Source organism: Haliotis rubra, unplaced genomic scaffold (genome assembly GCF_003918875.1).
Source record: "Haliotis rubra isolate DU_JTF1 unplaced genomic scaffold, ASM391887v1 Scf227, whole genome shotgun sequence".
NCBI lineage: Eukaryota > Metazoa > Mollusca > Gastropoda > Lepetellida > Haliotidae > Haliotis > Haliotis rubra.
The window spans coordinates 831,228-853,780 of NW_025766303.1; the positions used below are offsets into that span (position 1 = coordinate 831,228).

Sequence of the window (22,553 nt, forward strand, 5' to 3'; positions counted from 1 at the left end):
TCCAGGCTATATGGCTGTAGATAAGGTATATACGTAACATTGTAACAACTGCAGGAAAGTGATATACATTGTTAAATACCTCACAGTGAACTTCTTTCTCAAGTCACTACAGCTTAGGTTTCACTTGAAACATTAAGACGATAATTCAATACTATCTATAGAAACTTAACTTGATACTGTATTTTATTTACAAGTTTTTATAACATTGACACCATCAAGAAACAAACATTGACTGAGTTATTTAAAGTTTCGCCATGTAAGTTTTAGTGATAGTGTTGAAGGTCAGTTGAAAACTCTTGTCATAAAATCACTTGAAAATTTTGTGATTCACAGCTCACTAATACCGATCAAAGAATGTCACCAAGACATATGGTTTGGTCATGATGACTGACTGTCCCACCCTTCACGTTCCACTGTTCTGTTAAGTGCAAGGTAGCAAAGCAAAACAATCAGTCCATTGTTGTAAATAATTGAAGATGTCATCCATTGTGCATGACATCACAGGAGATTGTGTATGATGTCACAGTAGATTGTGTATGATGTCACAGAAGACTGTGGATGATGTCACACATGACTGTGCATGATGTCATGCCAGCAAAGCATTGAGCTGATGTGATAAATATACTTGAACAAATAACTGTATCAGATTCTTATACACATATCATTCCATGCTTTTTCTTTAAGATTTCCCTGTGACTCCAATACCCAAGCAGAAGTATCATTGATGTAGATTGTCTTTTATCATAACATTATCTTGGCAAAAAGTTTAATTTTTTCTTTTAATTTTCTACACATGAAAAGGATTAAACAGACTTTAAGATACAAAAGTTCCCTTTTATTTCTAACTGTGTATAGATAGATAAAATGTAAAATAAAAAACTGTCTGTCTTGGCCCAAATCAGTGAGAAACAGTCAAACCGAAGACATTTTCTTAATTGTTGTTTCCAAATTACAGGCTCTACATCACACTCAAGAAAAGCACATCAAAGTTTCCTTCAGACCCCGACTATAGGCATTTCAAAACAATGCTCCAACAAAGCAAGCACACATTTTGCCTGCTTTTTTTGCAAATGAAGCATATATCACATCAATCTTTGCCAGGGATATGACATGAAACTGCTGGTAAACGACTCCAAATGTCGGCCTTAGCTCCATAATGATGGCCCATTAGGCCCGAATTGCCAACTTGTTTCTAATTGGGACCGGACAGATGCTGTGACCAACAAAGAAGGCGGGGTGTAACCATCTGTCCTCGTAAGTTTGTGTCGGCCCGCGAGTATTGTGGCAATGACATCGTTGTCTCGGCTCATCCTCCACCGAGGGCAAGTCACGGGCGATAGGTCCACCAGAAAGGGGTATTGTGGCCCTCAAAGCTCCCATCATCAAAGGGGGAACTACTTCTTTCTCTGGACAAAAGAGTTCACCTCAAGATGTATAATTTGTTGTTTGGGACAAGAGGCCGATCTTATAAACCCCTGGTACAAAGCACGCACACTACTTGAAACTTGTAATTTTGACTTGAAACAAATTGTGGCGCTCCTGTAGCTATTACTACAATGTGTTAATAAGCTATAAAGCTGTAATTTACACAGGGACAATTATTTGTAAGTCTGCCTTGGAGGAACGCCAAACTCCTAAACTTTTAGTTGTCTGTAATTACATCCTTTTAACAATTTGACCCTCGATGATGTAAGTGACACCTAGCTAATTTGTGCAGATGACGATATAGTACTTCCACCTGTGTGTCTGCTAACGAGATAATCTTACCGTCTCACCTGGCTTTCACCTGAGTATCACTACTGATACAGGTTTCGGGACCTGTTTTAATGTTTGTGTTGAAAACATGGATCACTTTATTGAATAAACAGAGTACAGGATTAACCAAATACTGTGAAATCCCCTTGAAGAAGTATCTGATTTCCTCTGTCTTGTTAAGTCTTTACCACTCAAGGAAATACAACCGTAAGACAGGTATCAGCTATCCAGATCTTGAAGAAACAGTAGCAGAACTGATGGAATACAACTGCGCGACTATCAGTGAAATGTTCAACATGATTACAGATATTTTCATATAATGATTTTTTCACAAAAAATTAAACAGTCACACAAACACTTTTTATTACGGAGCATTAAATAATCAAGACTGAAATGTTTATGATGATTTGGTCGTTATTGGGGCAAAAAACCCTGCACAACAAAGCTCTGAAAGCTTTAGAAAGTGAATGGTATCCATTTTTCTGAAAACATTTAAAAAACCAAAATATTTTAAATCTTGAATACATGGGCATGCTTTTTCTTTCAGTATCCTCAGTGTCTTAATGGGGTTCCTAAATAGGTAATCTCTCCTACTTCAATTTAGTTGATCTGTCACGGTGTGTGCTTAAGCATCACCGCAATACAAAGACCATTTCAAAGTCCACAATTTGATTCATAATATATTCTTATAACATATGCCATTTTTCCTACAAAAGAAATATGTGTAAAGCTGAGAGAGACTAGCTACTTCAGAGAGCTTGCAATTCCACAACTTACAATTAATGACATCAACACCCCAAAGTGTACTGTTGTCACCTGCCCAGTCAAAGGGACATAACTCCTGTCTAGCCATCACAGGTGTGTGGATATGACAGACTGATTAATGAGGTACCCATGGACATCAAGGGTTCAAATCCATTTACATGTCAAACAGGCCTGCAGACTTTTTGAACAGTACATCAAATAGGTTCTTACAAATTTTCCAATCATTTTACTTGACATGAAGTGTTAATTAGATGTTTTATCTACTATTACATGTCTTAATATTGTATAATACTTTTTTAATAATGGTGTATTTGACTTGAAAAGAAGAAATAATGCATGTACTGAAAGATATATATACATATATATCATTTTGCTTTAAAAAATAAATAACTAATGTTTTAAAAAAGCACCCAAACCAAGAAAAAACAGAAAACACACAAGACATTAAAGTTTAAAACTGAAGAACATGTAAGTGTACAAGAGTTCCAACCAGTGACTGATCACTGGTTACAGAAAGGCCAATTAAACACAAGGCAAATGTTCAACAAAGCTGCAACACGTTCCATCACTAAGGGAATCAAGTACGCAGAGAAGAAGAAATACAACCCACGTTTGGAAAACATCCTACAAAGGCGTCAATGCATAAACAATCTCACGACCTAGGCACGGGAAAATTATACGCAAGCTAGGGCCACGAGGCAGAGTAAATTCATCACTGGCAAACGAGGAAGACTGTCCCTCCATTATGGAGACTTACGTCTTTGATGAAAGACAAAGCAGGGCTTGACTCTCTCAGATGATATCTGTCTCTTTGTCACCAAGGTAAACTCGTACCTTGCACAAACACATTACAAAAGTGAAAAAGAAACTACATTTCTTTTCTAATTCTTCTGAAAATTGTAATTTTATTGTGTTGAAATTCGTTTTGGTACCTAAGTGACCATTGATGTGCCAAACCATACTCAACAAAATGACAACATTCTAACCCCATGACATAGTTGAACTCTTTGAACAATATTCAGAACCGCAGGAAACCAAAGCATCAGAACATGTATATGTTATTGGTATATATAAGTTTTCATGACCTTGACCTCCAATGTCTCAGTATGGCATGTTGCTGCCAATAATGTCAAGATTCGGACTGTCATGTAAAACAGAGCATAGTCCATATCCACAAAATGCTGTGCAGTCAACCTGTCGATAAATGTTACCTGACAAGGGAATTTCTGTTTCTAAAAAAGATCGTTTGTCTCATGTGGAGGTCAGATTTACATCTAACAAGAATGCAAATGGAGCTAAGTGTCACATACAACACAGGGAGAGATGTCACTCTCCAAATTTAATTTCAGTCACACACAGAAATGACTTCACCAGAGACTTGTCTCGGATTTGAAAGGGAGCATCCTTGGAAACAGAAATGATTCTTTTCATGGCCTTTTTAACTTTCAGCTTTACAGCATTATATATATATATTTTAAAACTTCAATAAAAAAATTACTGTAAAACTAAGAATTTTGGCCTCTCCATCTCAACTGGTCCTGTTACCAGTGAACAACAAGTCAAATGAACCTAGCATGACCTCAGTTAAAACTATAGAAATGGGAAAGTTTTGGGACTTTTTGCAGTGCACTATCAAAGGAACCAGGCTCTGGTGCCACCAAAAGATGCCTGATTTCTGTGTGATTGTGACAATGACATTGTGTGAGCCTGTTGTTGGTACTTACCCTGCTCCGCACACTGAAGACATGACAGTAGTGTTTCTGGGTCTCTCGGTCCTTCGTGATGTACGCAAAGAAGTTGAGATGCTCTGAGTCCTGGCAGGCGCAGAAGATGTTGGCGATTTCATGATCACAGATAACTTTCTGTAACAACATCATCAGGTTCGGTTTTAGGTACATTTATGATAACATTGGTGATGGTACGGGGGCAGGGGTGGAAATAACTTTAAAATTGCTAGTGTACTCCGGTACAGTGGCACATATAAAATCACTTGCCCTGATAATTTTTCCACTATACCGGCCTATTTTCTTGTTGATTTCTTAAATAAACAGCATAATTAACATTGGAAAGTCAACTGGACACTGGTACAGCACGATATGCAAATTTGCTTGCCAGACAGAAAAAAACACTGGACTCGGACGTCGGGCAATGGGTTATTTCCACCTCTGGGGTGCCAAGTTGGTAGCTGTGTTGAAATTAGGTTTCCGTAAAGTGGTAATTGTTTGAGACCAGGGCCTAAATTTTTGAAGCTGTCTTAGCGTTAAGATAGTCGTAAGTGCCATACATTAACATTAACTTTACGACTGACTATCTTGCACAGTAACCTGACATGCATTAAGACTCTATACAAAAGAACTTTAGGGCCCTGAATCAATATTCCAGCTTATCTTGCACAGTAACCTGACATGCATTAAATCTCTAGGACAAAAGAACTTTCTAAGATAAAAAGTGGTGAGTGAAGTTTGGAATATTTAAAACGCCAAACTTTTAGTCAATATTCCAGCAATATCAAGATGGGGGACAGCAGAAATGGGCTTCACACATCGTACCCATGTGGGGAGTTGAACCCGGATCTTTGGAGTGATGAGCGAACGCTTTAACCGCTAGACTACCCCAGTGCCCCCTAAGGTTATAAGACTTGTGTTGTTTGTGACAACAAGACCCTATAATAAAATCCGTTCTGATTATCTCCATAACTGTATTACAATCAGAAGTAATAATGCAGCATTTTACAAAATTGTTTCCTCATGCGATGTCTCCATGTTAAAAAGATTATCACTGTATATCCATCATGCTATTATGTTAAGAAAACAATTGTTATCCTCCTAAATGAGAACCTTCTTTGTAACCGCTGTATATGGGCCGGTGGCCTTACATACAAATAAACATATTTTGACCTTTTGATTTTGACAACAAGACCCCTTTGCAAAATGTGTTTATATGTGAACTGGAGGTTATTAGAATGGTCCTCGATGTTGTTGGTATTTGAATGTCATACTAACCTTGGATTTGGCATCAATGAACTTGACACCACGGTAAGATATGGAAAGCATTATAGTTGGAATTTTGGCAATGACATCAGTGGATTTCTGAAAAAAATGAATGAATGTAAGAACAGTGTACGTACTACAATGTCTTCTCCCTGCAATAAGAACCATGAACATTAACGTGGCAAGTCACACGTGAAGCAGGATGTAATGAAATGATAGGTATCATACAGAAACATGGTCACAAACTAATAAACCAATATCTGTTACTGTGCAATCAATGCTTTTTGGTTGAATTTTAACAAACATGTTTGCAAACAATAAAAATTGAAAATGGCTGCAGTAAATTCACCATACAATCACATCTTTATGGAAACCTAACACGTGATAGTCATATCAACATTTGATGTACAGTGATGCATCAATGCATTGGTGAACCATTCCACCCTTGGTTGTGAGTGTTGGGTAATCTCTTTAAAATCAGATTTTGAACTCTACTGCATCAAGATCTGCCAATTCTTGAACATAAGGTCAGGCGAACGCGAACCAAACTTTGACCATCAAATCTAAATGAAGGATGCATGAGTTGTTCAGCCAGTCAAATGTCAGCTTCTCAAACAGTTGGGGTTAATGCCTTAACCCCATCAATTCTAAAATATTTAGGAACACAACCTTTAATTTATGGATGCAGATGCTCCTTTTCTGAGAAACAACAAAGTGTACATAACATCCACTAACATAAAATAGCCTCAATTACATTCCACATGGAACTGAATATTCCCTTGGGGACCGTTCATAATCCATGGCTTGGGGAGGTGATGATGGTATTTATGGAGAAGCATGTACAATGTGAATGACCCTCTCTAAAATTTATGTACAAAGTAAATTAACACCCCCACCCCTCCCATGAACCCCCTCTCCCCATAATTTTGAAGCATAACTATTTAATACTTTCATGCAAAAGAAAATTGATTATCCCCTACCTTCCCAAAACAAAATGAATGACCCCCCTAAACATCATCATATCACTCTCTCACACACACACACACACACACACACACACAGTCATAAATTATTAACAGTCCCTTAGAAACAAATTATACTGATTACTAGCTCACCTGTACTATGAATACACACCATTTAGAAAGTGGTCATATGTAACACGTTATTTTTGGGATATCACTTTCTCAATAAATCACCTAATCGTCAGTACCAGACTTCATAAGAAGTGGCATTTCATTGGCTGATGAGGAAGCTCACCTGATGTGACAAATAAAGGAGAAGTCTCTTCAGGTCTACACAGAGGTATCAAATCAGATTAACAGACCTGATATTAGTAAGACTGGAATGCTGGCATAGTTATGAACACAGTATGAGTTAGTGAGTATGGTTTTACGCTGCTTTTATCAATATTCAAGTAATATCACAGCAGGGTACACCAGAAATGGGCTTAACACACTGTACCCATATGGGGAATCTAACCTGGGTATGAGGACAAAAACAGGCAGGTATCATCATAATGGCATCCATAGATGTCCATAATTCAAATGAAGTGCACAGAATAGAAGAATTTATTCCATCACTGACAAACTAATTGACTTTCTGGGGCTCTCACAGAATTCAGGGCACTATGCCTTGTTATCATGCAATGACTTCAAGCGGCTGACAGAATGCAGGTGGAGTCCAGTCAATGAGAACTACATCTTTGGTGACGCTTGTATCATTAGCCATCAGCCTCAAAAACAGGCAGAGACCATGTAGTAAGTGAGTGAGGGAGTCTGGTTTTACTCACAAATCACTATATTTCCCACAATGTCATGGAAGAGGAAACATCAGGTAAGCATCATCCATGCTAGGAATTGAACCTTGTCTTTCTGCATGTCAAATATATCGCTTGACCACTTGATTGCCCTTTTATGTAATAATGATCAAAACTCTTGACTGACGTGCATAGCAGATCCAGAAAGTTTATTAAATGACCATTGAAACTCTCGTGAAAATGAACTGTGCACCTCCATTTCTCAAAAAGCTGTACCCCCAGGTGTGTTAACAAGGATACTCTATCAGCCACCAAGCCGACTACTCCTGGTATCGCCCATTCCATTCCAGGCACCAGGCCCGCCATATAGCTGGAATATTGCTGAGAGCGGCATAAAACTATACTATACTCAAGGCACCAGGCAGGGAAACAATAAGTACCACCTCTTCACATGGCCAGGGATCAAACCACTATCACAGGTCCACTATCCCATCATAAGCTACTGATAAACTGTCCGTTTGGAAAGAATCAAATATTCCCAGTGACTGTCACAAGATTAGCTGCATAATGTTCGTCTACTAAATACATTAATGTGAGAAAAACGTAACAACCGAACGTCTACACCCAGGTTTACAGAAATTAATGGCATAATTACAAAAAACAGACGGATCTACTGGTGGTATCGGCAGATAAACCAGGACAATAACAAGCCAGAACCTACTAATGCTTGAATAACTTGTGCAATGTCCTATGGTTTTATTCAATTTTACTTTCATTTTCTACTTTTCTTCAAAGGAAGTACTCACAAAAACTAGGTGTAATAAATCTCTCTAGCCACTAAAACCTAATCACATCTTAACGTCTTTGTTTTTTAGGAGTCTTCGCACAAAGGGAGACAAATCAAAATCTAAAATTTACAGCGTACCAATTCCAGGTTTAAAAATTTATTACGAGGGCAGATGCTGGAAATCTTGTTTCGAAGTAATGAGTCTTAGGCGGTGAAATTAAGATTGGTCTTGGATTGTTTCAAGTGGTGAATTCCACACAAAGGATGAACACGGCGAGCGCAAAGTGTCATCAAACCTAGTCTTTTAAGTGAAACCTAATGAAGTGGAAATAATTAGCACCACGGAGCAAATGGACTGCGACACTAGCCTTCCCTTGCTTCTAGTGATATTGCAGCTTTTTCTGTTTGACTGAACACATCAGACGTGTCTGGTACAATATGGCCGATTTGGTCAGCCCAAAGGATCAAGGGCGAATGTCGGCCATTTTGCTGTTCAGATAAGAAGCCTAAAGGAGCCTCTTCCAAATTCTTGAAACGAGCAGACGCAGTGGTAAAACAAACGAGTGTCGTCTGCTTGTCAGGCTGCATCCACGTGAGTGGGCAATGAATATATGCCAGTATTATCTCCGGTCTTGTCCTCTCTCTCATTTCCTTTTTTGTCCATCATGACCGGCGCTGTGATACAAAATAGCTAGAGTTAATCAATGCCTCAACATTGAAAATTGTTTAATCGATCAGGAAAAGGTTATAAACTACCCTCCACGCCAAGCCAGAAATTGCATCATCTGTGAAGAATTGATAATCCGTTGGACGATTTGGTTATCGCCGTGAAAAATGCAGCTGCAGTGAAATCAGGCGGAACGTCCCTCTGACAAGTGCATTCGATTGGTGGACTTCTGACATCCACCTTCAGATTTATGACAGATTTCATGTTTGCTAAAATAGCCAAACCAGGCCGTAGACACTCGACATTATTTGCTTTGACCCCTGCGCAAAACGACGGACTGCCAAATTGTAGGAAATTCAATCGTTTCTGCATTACTTAATCATTATCAAATGGAGCCGGTCTATTGAAAAGTAACGCTGAACTTCTAAAACGTAGGAAATCCAATCTTTTCTGCATAACTCATTAGAACGAACTGCGATCACTTTAGCCATTGTTTGTAAGCAAGCTTGACTAGAGGCAATGTAATTAGATTCCAAAGACTGCTGCATTGGGGCAGAGAAGGTCAGCAGAATGCATGCAGCGCTCTACCTAGCAACAATAGACGCATGTGCATCACTGCACAAGCCTAGGTGTACCCACTCGATTATAGTCAAGCCTTGTGACCCTCGCCCTAGAGGACATCCAGGGACTTCATGTTGTAAGATCGAGAGCAGAGGGGCCAAAGATTGTCAATTCTTGGATCATTTTACAAAACATCAAACTCTGAATGGGGCGGTATGCCGACTTGGTTTTAGATGAATCGTCACAATGAAATGGAAATCGATTTCGTCCTTATTTAAGAAGACAAATGGTGTATGACTCTGGTTGTTGTGTCCAAAATACGCAGAGATTAATCCAATTACTGTTTAATTTTTTTGGCAAATAATATGATGGGAGCTGAAGGATTGTTTTCAATAGTTGGTGATACATCCAAGGGATTTAATCAGCATCGGAGAGCTAGCTCATACTAAATGCAGATAGCATGTGGGGTTTGGTATTAAGGTCACATTTCCAATTATGAAAACACAAAGACATATTGATTTTTTTCCCTCTCTTTTTCTTTTTTAAAAGATTCACACTGGTTTGAAAACTGATTCTGTGATTTGGGTCAGTGTTTCTTTTAAAACTGGTCACTAAGGAAGAAACGGCATAACCCTCTATTTGAAATTTATTCTTACACAAAATACACTCAGGGCTCTTGGTTTTGTGAAGAAAACAATTGTTGCTGAATTAAGTAGTATAATGCCGCCAAGGCATTGGGCTTTCTTTTACAAGGGAGACAACTCATTCCAAAAACGTCACTCTGAGCTGCATTGACACCAGGTGGTCAGGCATGTTCTACAGTAAGGGATGACACCAGGTGTTATTGATGAGGGTGACCTTATTACTAGATGTTATAGTTAAAGTAATGGTGAACATCATGTGTTCGGCATGAGACAAGGCCTAATATTTGAGAGGCCGAATATTTGAAGTCATAGATGAAATTAATTAAAATAAAATCTAGCAATAAGAATCATCAGTTGGAATCTGAAATTCTAACCCAAGACCTTCACATTCTGGCATGCTAAATGGAAACAAAACTCTGCATTGCTAGCCTTGGCACCTTAGACAACTGGGCCACAGGTGTCAGAAACCAGCATTTCTTGGATGACACCAGGTGTTTAGTCAGTGACCTCCAGATGTACCAGTCTGTGCATGACCTCCAGTTGTACCAGTCTGTGAATGACCTCTAGTTGTACCAGTCTGTACAACCTCCAGTTGTACCAGTCTGTACGACCTCCAGTTGTACCAATCTATGCATGACCTCTAGTTGTACCAGTCTGTGAATGACCTCTAGTTGTACCAGTCTGTGAATGACCTCCAGTTGTACCAGTTTGAACGACCTCCAGTTGTACCAGTCTGTGCATGACCTCTAGTTGTACCAGTCTATGCATGACCTCTAGTTGTACCAGTCTGTGAATGACCTCTAGTTGTACCAGTCTGTGAACGACCTCCAGTTGTACCAGTCTGCAGTTGTACCAGTCCTTCAGTTGTACCAGTCTGTACAACAGTCTATGCATGACCTCCAGTTGTACCAGTCTATGCATGACCTCCTGTTGTACCAGTCTATGCATGACCTCCAGTTGTACCAGTCTGTGAACAACCTCCAGTTGTACCAGTCTGTGAATGACCTCTAGTTGTACCAGTCTGTACGACCTCTAGTTGTACCAGTCTGTGCATGACCTCCAGTTGTACCAGTCTGTGCATGACCTCCAGTTGTACCAGTCTGTATGACCTCCAGTTGACCTCCAGTTGTACCAGTTGTACCTATGCATGACCTCCAGTTGTACCAATCTATGCATGACCTCTAGTTGTACCTGTCTATGCATGACCTCTAGTTGTACCAGCCTATGCACGACCTCTAGTTGTACCAGTCTATGCATGACCTCCAGTTGTACCAGTCTGTACGACCTCCAGTTGTACCAGCCTGCAGGACCTTCAGTTGTACCAGTCTGTACAACCTCCAGTTGTACTAGTCTATGCATGACCTCCTATTGTACCAGTCTATGCATGACCTCTAGTTGTACCTGTCTATGCATGACCTCTAGTTGTACCAGTCTATGCACGACCTCTAGTTGTACCAGTCTATGCATGACCTCCAGTTGTACCAGTCTGTACGACCTCCAGTTTCACCAGCCTGCACGACCTTCAGTTGTACCAGTCTGTACAACCTCCAGTTGTACCAGTCTATGCATGACCTCCTATTGTACCAGTCTATGCATGACCTCCAGTTGTACCAGTCTATGCATGACCTCCAGTTGTACCAGTCTGTGAACAACCTCCAGTTGTACCAGTCTGTGAATGACCTCTAGTTGTACCAGTCTGTACGACCTCTAGTTGTACCAGTCTGTACGACCTCCAGTTGTACCAGTCTGTGAATGATCTCTAGTTCTACCAATCTGTCCATGACCTCCAGTTGTACCAGTCTGTCCAGGACCTCCAGTTGTACCAGTCTGCCCATGACCTCCAGTTGTACCAGTTTATGCACTAGGCTTTATGCCAATTAATATTAAAACAAAACCAGTGTTAGGGAAAGTACCAAGCAGGTGCTTCCAACAGTGTCCACCAGACAATCTAACATAAGATCATCACCTCATGGCCCAGCAGACAGTGCTGCAGATTTGATGAGTAGTTTTCTATCTCCTTACAATTTCTTATGTTAGACTCAACCCTCTTTCCTGTCGGTCAACACAATAACAGTTTTCGCTGATTTGATCCCAAGAAAGTAAATACATGTATTTAAAATCTGCATCAACTCAGGATGATAATTTGACATGACAGTGGTTTAAAACCCAGTTCACTCACACCCCACTCAACAATAATATCCTGCCCCTATATCACTCACAATAAGATGAGGGGAGTAAATTGAAACTCAACTGATCCGACCCAAGTCAAATAAATCTTAGATTTGTCCACAACATAACTCCTTTGTTCCTCTCATAATGTTGGAGCTGAGGATGATCTAAAATACTGGGAAACAAGACCCATTTCAGGATATTCTTTCCAGAAATCTTCAAGTCTAATTAAATATTACTCATTCCCATTAAATTGAAATCCTGAAAGTCTGGTGACATTTTCCTTTTTATGAGAGATTTGCCACTGTGGTTTTAGAGCATTTTCTTCATAAAGTAACTATTTTTGCGAAATTGCATATTTGAAGTTTCCTTTTAGCTGTTGAATACCCGACGAGGTGGTAATTTGTTTTGAGCGTTAATGCTGTTCGTTTAATACGGCCAAACAATTTCGATAAATGTGATCGTAAAACACATTTTGTAAAGTGAGGTAGAGAGGTGAAAGTAGTTAGAAACGAAGGGAATATTTACGATATGTCCGTCAAAGTGTAATAATCACGTAAGTCATGCATCACTAGATCTCACACTTTGATATTAATACGCAAGTGTTTTATTGTTTATATTACGCAGCTCATAAAAATAGTGCACTCTACGACCAAAGTTTTCGGGGAAGAAATGATGAAATGGAGCGAAAAAAGGAAATTATTGGCTAACGCTATTGTACAACACTAATTTTGTTTCGAGTTTAGCCAAGTCATAGCTCTGACAGATGGGATCATAAATATCAACTGTAAAAGGGAGAGCCATTTAGAATTAGGCAACAATATTTTGGTATTAATTAGCCTGCAGCCTTCATGTATCATTAAACCTATAGCAGAGGACAGCTTAGTCGTATCTTATGAACACTTTTTCGGTTCAGGCATGGTATTGTGGGAAAGATATGAGCACGCTGGTGTTGATTGGAGAATAGGTCAGTGGTTTACGAGTCAATAAATCCATCGGCTTATACGATGTGGCAAAGTGATGTAGAGGTATGAGAGGATAGACGACACGCTGCTTCGTCCGGAATCTGATCAACAACATATCAATCCTCACACTCTACACCATTATAGAAACTAATGTTCCACTACAGAATTAAGCACATTTATTGATGTCATAAGCAATGACTGAGTTAGATATCTTTCTATTGAGATTGATACGTGTAGCATTAAACATTATCATGAGATTTAGGCACTTTTGGCTTGGTTCCAATCAAGGAATATTTCTATGAAGATGATGACAAAATTCAAGAAATTTCCTATATCTGAAATTAACCTCTTTCTCAACAGCACAATTTAATATCTCTTTTTAAAAATATTTTTGGATGTTAACCTGACATCAAAAAGCACATGATGTTTAATATCTCTTTTTCTGCAATACTGATTGACTGACCATGTTTATATTCTAACAATTTTTTATAAAACACCTTAATATCAACATCAATTGGCCAAAATATACAAAACAAAAAACTCATTCATTTATACACCCCAAAAAATATTTCCATTTTGTTGTCCTTGCAATCTTACACCATAAATTATTATACCAAATAACATACTAAATTATTTTTTTATTTTTATCCATGCACTCAACTTCATGTTATCTAATTGTTTCCCTGTACTAAGTAATGAAGATCGTTTCCTGCATTCCCTTCCTTATTTAAGCACTGAAATATATACACTTCCATAAATATATACACTTCTCTGAAATATATACACTTCTCTGAAATATATACACTTCTCTAAAATATATACACTTCTCTGAAATATATACACTTCTCTGAAATATATACACTTCTCTAAAATATATACACTTCTCTGAAATATATACACTTCTCTGAAATATATACACTTCTCTAAAATATATACACTTCTCTAAAAATATATACACTTCTCTCTAAAATATATACACTTCTCTAAATAAATACACTTCTCTGAAATATATACACTTCTCTAAAATATATACACTTCTTCTCTAAAATGTATACACTTCTCTGAAATATATACACTTCTCTAAAATATATACACTTTTCTAAAATATATACACTTCTCTAAAATATATACAATTCTCTAAAATATATTTATATATACACTTCTCTGAAATATATACATTCACACTGGAACAACTGCATATGTCAATAATGTAAATATACAGATGGCTTGACAAGTTTGTTTATAAAGAAATATGCCTCAAACTAAACTACAGGTTGATTAAATAATAACGAGTTTATTGTGTAACTGTTATTCACATTTGTATTTTAAATTTTTTAAAGTATTAAAAACCCAATGCAATGTGAAACGTTCAGTGTTACTTGTGCTGCAAATATGCATCGATGGTTCCTTAAAGCCTCAATGGTTTGTTTTTTTAAAACATTTAGGATTGAAATTGTGGCGTTTACCAAGCCACACAGATGAAAGAGGTTTGCTTGGAACATGTACACAGGCTGGAAAACACTGTCTGGCTGGACCTGCCTCGGAATCAACACTTCAATGTTCACATCCGTCGTGATGAACAAAACTCTTAAATTCAGCTGCTTCTACACTACATTCAATTTGTTCAGGGTTTATGACAAAAAAATAAGATTGCTATCAGCACTGGATGATATTGGTTTCATCTTCATCACAAACCTCTGGTAAATTAGGGGCAAATAACTCTGCTCTCTCCTCCTAAATATCAACCCCACAAGTTTAATAGTAGCCATCCACTAAATTAGAATCAATTTAATTCTGTGCGATTTGGACCTAGTTCGTAAAAGCTGACCGCGATAGTAAATCTGTGATGTGTAATTGATTCACAGGGACAATATCACAAATAATGTCATGTTTTCAATACCAGAAGGCTAGTTATTAATCTATCATGCTTCCATTTTATTTTTCTGTAATAAAGTTTTAGAAAGAGAGAGAAAACATTTTCAGCTGAATGATTTCAACATAGAGAAATAGAAAATATTTCATGCTGGAAATAAAAGAGGATTTATCATCTCAGTGGTGTTGGACGTGATGAAAAGCTTCAGAAAGGTCTACAAAAATTGGAAAACTAATTTTTGTCATGTCTGGATTTTTTTTCATGCATTAAATATTGCAAGACCATGAACTGTATGAATCACAATTACACCTTGAATATTCTGGAATAAATTTCTGCCATATTAATGCTCAAATTGGATTTCAAATTTTGATTTATCTAGCAAATATTTTTAACCTTAGATATTAGGGAAATGAAACTTCATTCTAAAAATGTTTAACACTTTTTGATAAACATGAGTATAATAGAGGGAATATATCACATGAAACAACACTTATGGCTAATTGTCTCTTGAAATAGAAGATTAAAAGATATAAGTAGACAAACCAGATATTTGACACATAATGTAGGATTTACATGTTGCAAATATTCTGACAAAATAGTATTCTTCAGGTGAAGTCTGTGCAGATAGCTGATTCTTAAGTACCAGAACACATGATGTTTCTGTGGTTGCATACAAAAGAGTGAGTGAGTGAGTGAGTATGGTTTTACGCTGCTTTTAGCAATATTACAGCAATATGACAGCGGGGGAAACCAGAAGTGGGCTTCACACATTGTATGCACAGGAAGAGTGAGGTTGGATTACTCAACACGGTGCCATATTCCAGTTGTACCACAGTACTGAACACCACTGGATTCTTGTACTGTACTCCTGCCAGAATCAAACAAAGTCACCATAATTCAACATATGTCAAATTTCGGATTACACTTTCTCAGTCAAGGACCGATTTTAGTACTTTTGGGGTTGATTCCCATTCAGGATTCGACTCCACACTCTCCAAGTCAGGAATCTAATGGCCAGCACACAACGCTCTACCCACTCAGCTATCGCAGCTTCCACTAAAATAGAAGTCGGACAACTGGTAGTCTAGAACTTTGTGTACCCCTCTCACAAGTGTAGATTGGCCGGCTGTAAGCTATGAATACACAATGCCATTTAGAAAGTGGTCAAATGCAGCATGTTATATTTGGGATTACACTTTTCTCACTACTACAGATTTTCTACTTTTGTCCACATTAACCATACTGCCCATATGGGCATCAACATGGAGAGTATAACAGATAAAACACCTCACAAACTAATCTTAGCGTTAACACCTTGGCCCAGCTCCACAAAGGCATCTTAGCAGCTAAGATTATTGTAACTATGAAAGTTGAACATAAGGCTTACAACAGCTGTAGGACTAAGATCACATTATGGAACTGCGACTTGTACTGATATCCAGCTTGGCACAGCTCCACAAAATTATCTTAGCGCTAAGATTATTGTAACTATAATAATTCAACATAGGCTTACAACAATTGTAGCACTAAGATCACTGTATGGAACTGTGTGCTGTACTGACATACATGTCGGAATGCATGGCACTCCCCTTGTGCTCATGCCTGCTGTATACATATAACAGACTTGGTGACTTGCAGCAATCCCAGGATAACGTTAGTGCATCATTTATCATAAAAACAAAATCTGTTATTTCCATAGGTAAAAACACCATCACAGGTTAATAAATATCAGTTAATACTTTCTTAAAAATATATGTCTGATCAACGAAGACCTATGACATCCCAGTACCCACTGTATCTGCGCACCACGTCCAGTCACCTGTACACCTGTACACTTGTACACCTGTGCACTTGTACCATGTCAGCAAAAACCATGATGCTACATTCTGCATGTTTACATGAAATAAGAGCCAGTTCTCAGTGATAACACCTTTCAAAATTGTTCTTTCAAATGCCTGACCTTTACTGACCTTATTTAAAGGATGTTACATACAAAGTCACACAATAATAAGACCCGGGTCCAAAAGTTCATAAAAATATAAATTGTTTGAATCATATTATCTGGACTGTAATTCATATTTATCAAATTTTACAATGTCCAACATTTAAGTTTTGAATATGAATTTTCAGTTTGTGTGCTATATTTGCCAATTAATAAAATATTCTACCATGACTTCAGTAAATACTGGATTGTGATTGGTTAATTAAAGTCATCCTGAGATGTATAATCACGTTATATACCTCTGATTTTCCAACATAGAATGTTTATCTCCTAATTCTCAGATCATGTAAACATGCACCATATGTACTGTAAACAAATTGATATTTTCAAACTAAAACACATTATAACGCATGCAAGGAATCAAAATGTTCCAAACCAAAAACAACTCTCACCATGTGTTATGGAAATAAATGAATGGGTTCAAAATTATGCAACATTACCTCCAAATATTCATCTACAAATTTTTTGCAGTATCGCGCCATGACCTGTGGAAGTTGAACACTCAAATTTGAAATTGTGTTTTGTCAATATACAAGGACCAAATGAGCAGTCACCGTAAGCTCACACAAATGTTGCTCAATCCATAAAGAACACAAACCTTTAACTCAGTGTTCCGGATCAGCTGTCTATTTGGAATCAATTTGGTTCAAAAATACATACCAGGAATTCAAATCATGTATTTGAATAAAAAATTAATGAATATCATTATCATCAAAACAGTAAATAATGATCTTGAAATTTTATTTGCATGACTTCATGAGACAAAAGGTGCTCACTGGTGCTGTACTAAATCTGATTTCTTTATTTCTGAACCAATGATTCTATCAAAACAGATTTCTAGTATTACAGTTTCTGAAAAAACAAACTGCATAAATGAAATGATTGTGTTTTTCTGTGTGTTAAAATTACTATTGCAGAGCATAAAACAATAAAAGAAAGACCCAATGGACTGAGGACTGCCAGTCAGCAATATTACAGTTGTAGCCGAGATCGGTAAGAGGTTGCATGAAAATATGGGGCAATGATCATCTTGTCATGTCCAAGGTCTTGTGCGTGATCACCTGGCTGAATAACTAAAATATTTTGAAACCATCCTGACACAATTTCCAAACATACCAGACTCTTGAGCCCTGCTTAACACCATCGTGACACAGACAGTCTTCCATGCTTAACACCATCATGACACAGACAGTCTTCCTTGCTTAACAACATCATGACACAGTCTTCCTTGCTTAACACCATCATGACACAGACAGTCTTCCTTGCTTAACACCATCATGACACAGTCTTCCTTGCTTAACACCATCATGACACAGACAGTCTTCCTTGCTTAACACCATCATGACACAGACAGTCTTCCTTGCTTAACAACATCATGACACATCATGACACAGACAGTCTTCCTTGCTTAACACCATCATGACACAGATGACACAGTCTTCCTTGCTTAACACCCATCATGACACAGACAGTCTTCCTTGCTTAACAACACCATCATGACCATGATGACACAGACAGTCTTCCTTGCTTAACACCATCATGACACAGACAGTTGTCCTTGCTTAACACCATCATGACACAGACAGTCTTCCTTGCTTAACACCATCATGACACAGACAGTCTTCCCTGCTTAACACCATAACACAGACAGTCTTCCATCATCATGACACAGACAGTCTTCCCTGCTTAACACCATCATGACACAGACAGTCTTCCTTGCTTAACACCATCATGACACAGACAGTCTTCCCTGCTTAACACCATCATGACACAGACAGTCTTCCTGCTTAACACCATCATGACACAGTCTTCCTTGCTTAACACCATCATGACACAGTCTTCCTTGCTTAACACCATCATGACACAGACAGTCTTCCTTGCTTAACACCATCATGACACACAGTCTTCCTTGCTTAACACCATCATGACACAGTCTTCCTTGCTTAACACCACACACAGTCTTCCCTGCTTAACACCATCATGACACACAGTCAGTCTTCCTGCTTAACACCATGATGACACAGACAGTCTTCCTTGCTTAACACATCATCATGACAGTCTTCCTTGCTTAACACCATCTGCTTAACACCATGACACAGACAGTCTTCCTTGCTTAACACCATCATGACACAGACAGTCTTCCTTGCTTAACACCATCATGACACAGACAGTCTTCCTTGCTTAACACCATCATGACACAGACAGTCTTCCTTGCTAAACACCATCGTGACACAGACAGTCTTCCTTGCTTAACACCATCATGACACAAGACAGTCTTCCCTGCTTAACACCATCATGACAGTCTTCCTTGCTTAACACCAGTCTTCCTGCTTAACACATCATCATGACACAGTTTCTTCCCTGCTTAACACCATCATGACACAGTCTTCCTTGCTTAACACCACCATGACACACACAGTCTTCCCTGCTTAACACCATCATGACACACACAGTCTTCCCTACTTAACACCATCATAACACAGACAGTCTACCCTGCTTAACACCATCGTGACACAGACAGTCTTCCCTGCTTAACACCATCATGACACAGATAGTCTTCCTTGCTCAACACCATCGTGACACAGTCTACCCTGCTTAACACCATCGTGACACAGACAGTCTACCCTGCTTAACACCATCATGACACAAACAGTCTTCCTTGCTCAACACCATCATGACACAGATAGTCTTCCCTGCTTAACACCATCATGACAGTCAGTCTTCCTTGCTTAACACCATGATGACACAGACAGTCTTCCTTGCTTAACACCATCATGACACAGATAGTCTTCCCTGCTTAACACCATCATGACACAGACAGTCTTCCTTGCTTAACACCATCATGACACAGACAGTCTTCCTTGCTTAACACCATCATGACACAGATAGTCTTCCTTGCTTAACACCATCATGACACAGACAGTCTTCCTTGCTTAACACCATCATGACACAGACAGTCTTCCTTGCTTAACACCATCATGACACAGACAGTCTTCCCTGCTTAACACCATCATGACACAGACAGTCTTCCTTGCTTAACACCATCATGACACAGACAGTCTTCCTTGCTTAACACCATCATGACACAAACAGTCTTCCTTGCTCAACACCATCATGACACAGACAGTCTTCCCTGGTGGTCACATGTCCAAGACAAGACATGCTCAGCACTGCTTAACACCACCATGACATAGATAGTCTTCCCTGCTTAACACCATCATGACACAGACAGTCTTCCCTGCTTAACACCATCATGACACAGACAGTCTTCCCTGCTTAACACCATCATGACACAGACAGTCTTCCCAGGTGGTCACAAGACAAAGACGTCGTCCAAGACGTCCTTAACTCCTCAGCACTGCTTATATAACACCATCATGACACAGACAGTCTTCCCAGGTGGTCACACGTCCAAGACGTCCTCAGCACTGCTTATATAACACCATCATGACACAGACAGTCTTCCCAGGTGGTCACACGTCCAAGACGTCCTCAGCACTGCTTATATAACGTCAAATAACTAACACAACCTCCTCTAACAAACATACTGCCACTTTTCAAGATTCCAAGATGAATAGTCTTCACCTAAATAGTTCTTCACCTAACTTGTACATTATGACACATATTATCTAAGTTAACACAAAACAACATCATGTCACTTTGACCTTTTGATGACATTTCCAGTAGATTGATTGGAACCAATTCCTGAACTCCTGTGTCTAACTGTAATGTTCCCCTGTTCCCCCATGACAACATGTAAAGACATTTTGAGACTGGGATACATTCGAGGGCAATCATGCAGACAACAATAAACAGGGGCTAATTCAACTCCAAATTGACAATCTGTTAGAAACTATAATTGTTTGAATGCTGTTATCCGTTGACGTTTCTAGTCTGTTAGTAACTGTTTCATGTACTGAATGTGGAAAACATCTTTCAAATGCATTTCATAATGGACCTATGCTTGAGGAAGTCATGCATTTAGTAATGGCAAACCAATGATAGAGAATTGAGGGTGATTGAATTCATTGGCTGACCAAAGGTCACATGATCACATTAACACTATTTGAAAAATAAACACTAAAGTTTAAGAATCGTGCAGGATCAACGAATCATGCGGATGAATGCCACTTGCAAATTATGTGCTGACAATTATAAAACTAAAACAACAAAAGTGAAGTTCAAACAGGGAAATAATCAAAGCGAAACTTAAAACAGCCAAATAAAAAATAATCAATTTCACACTCATGAACAGAGGACATCGAAAGCATGGTGTTACACCGAAACAAACCTGGAGTTTTCGCCGTAGTCTTTGCTGGTGAAAGAAAAGTGACTCGTAAAATTTTGCCTTATGGGTACAAATGTACAAATATTTCAACACCTCTGAAAGCAGTTCTTTAAATAACATAATACACTTCCCTCCATGAATGTGGTGGTTTTTCTCAGTTGCAACCTAAGGGAGATAACTCCATTCCTAAAGATCTAAACTTCCTATCTCTCTACAACCTCTTGTTTAATAACAATCATGTTGTTCCACTGGGTCTCTACTGGTTTCTGTCGTATGCAAGTCCCTCTCATAGGCACTCGAGGTATCCTAGCAAGTATAAATAGATGTAAAGAATATGTCATCACATACACCCAACAAATTGCAGCTAATGGCAACAGAACTTGCTACACTGTGCTTGTCGTTGTATGATATGATATGACAATGGTGACATTTTGATGACATTACCTTGAGTTTTGAGATGCCCTCTTGCGTGGATTCTGGGCCATTTAGCTCCTTCACCAGTGTGGACCCAAGGTACTACAAACACAAGATGACATCATTAGTCCAAATATACAGCTACGACGTAGCGAAACGACACACCTACTTAATACAAGCAGTAGCTCGTACATTAAATACCATTTCTTATTGTAGTAGGTCATGGAATTATCCCACAGATGACATCCTAACCTTGTCAGGTGCTGATGTGGTAACCACAAGGACATGTCGTCCCACCAGAAGGTCTGTGGTTCGAATCCCAACAAGCGACTCAGAAATTTTATAGCTGGTGCATATGCAGCGGTCATGGCTTATTTTGATGAAACTTTATCTATTGTACAGGGGTGGAAATAACCCATTGCCCGACGTCGGGCAAGCAAATTTGTATATCACACTGTACCGGTGTCCAGTAATATTCCAATGTTAATAATGTTGTTTATTTAAAAAATCAACAAGAAAATGGCCGGTATAGTGCAAAAATTATCAGGGCAAGTGATTTTACATGTGCCACTGTACCGGTGTACACTAGCAATTTTAAAGTTATTTCCGTCCCTGATTGTACTATATGTAGCTTGACAGATTGTTCTTTACTCCTATAGTTTGTAATGGATTTCTAGTCTTTGTTTGAACGGTGACATTCATTTAGCTCAAGTAGTGTTGACACCCACCTGAGCAGTGTAGTTGCAGCATCCCTTGATGAGGATCTCGGGGCGGTGGCGCCACTGTCGGACTGACCCCGTGGTGTGGGCCAGGTGGGGTGGGCGGATATGTATTGTGCTGTCACGGATATGCTGGCCCTGGAACACACATACTCACATAGCAGTTACCTGATCACTAGTTTTGTTTAACTGTTTAAG

General features: G+C 38.7%; 1 protein-coding gene across 8 annotated transcripts in view; it reads right to left on the reverse strand.

The window, feature by feature from the left end:
* The window catches only part of LOC124277762 (ankyrin repeat and SAM domain-containing protein 1A-like), a 114,445-nt gene that overhangs the window by 13,740 nt on the left and 78,152 nt on the right, over positions 1-22,553 (reverse strand). For 7 of the 8 annotated variants that reach the window (XM_046713494.1, XM_046713491.1, XM_046713490.1 and 4 more), the window contains 5 exons: positions 22,365-22,493; positions 21,667-21,738; positions 21,226-21,249; positions 5,523-5,609; positions 4,245-4,382 (listed from right to left, as the gene is read on the reverse strand). In XM_046713494.1, the coding sequence (XP_046569450.1) occupies positions 4,245-4,382; positions 5,523-5,609; positions 21,226-21,249; positions 21,667-21,738; positions 22,365-22,493 (450 nt within the window). The remainder of the gene's footprint in view (positions 1-4,244; positions 4,383-5,522; positions 5,610-21,225; positions 21,250-21,666; positions 21,739-22,364; positions 22,494-22,553) is intronic. The other variant, XM_046713492.1, reaches the window with a different exon arrangement.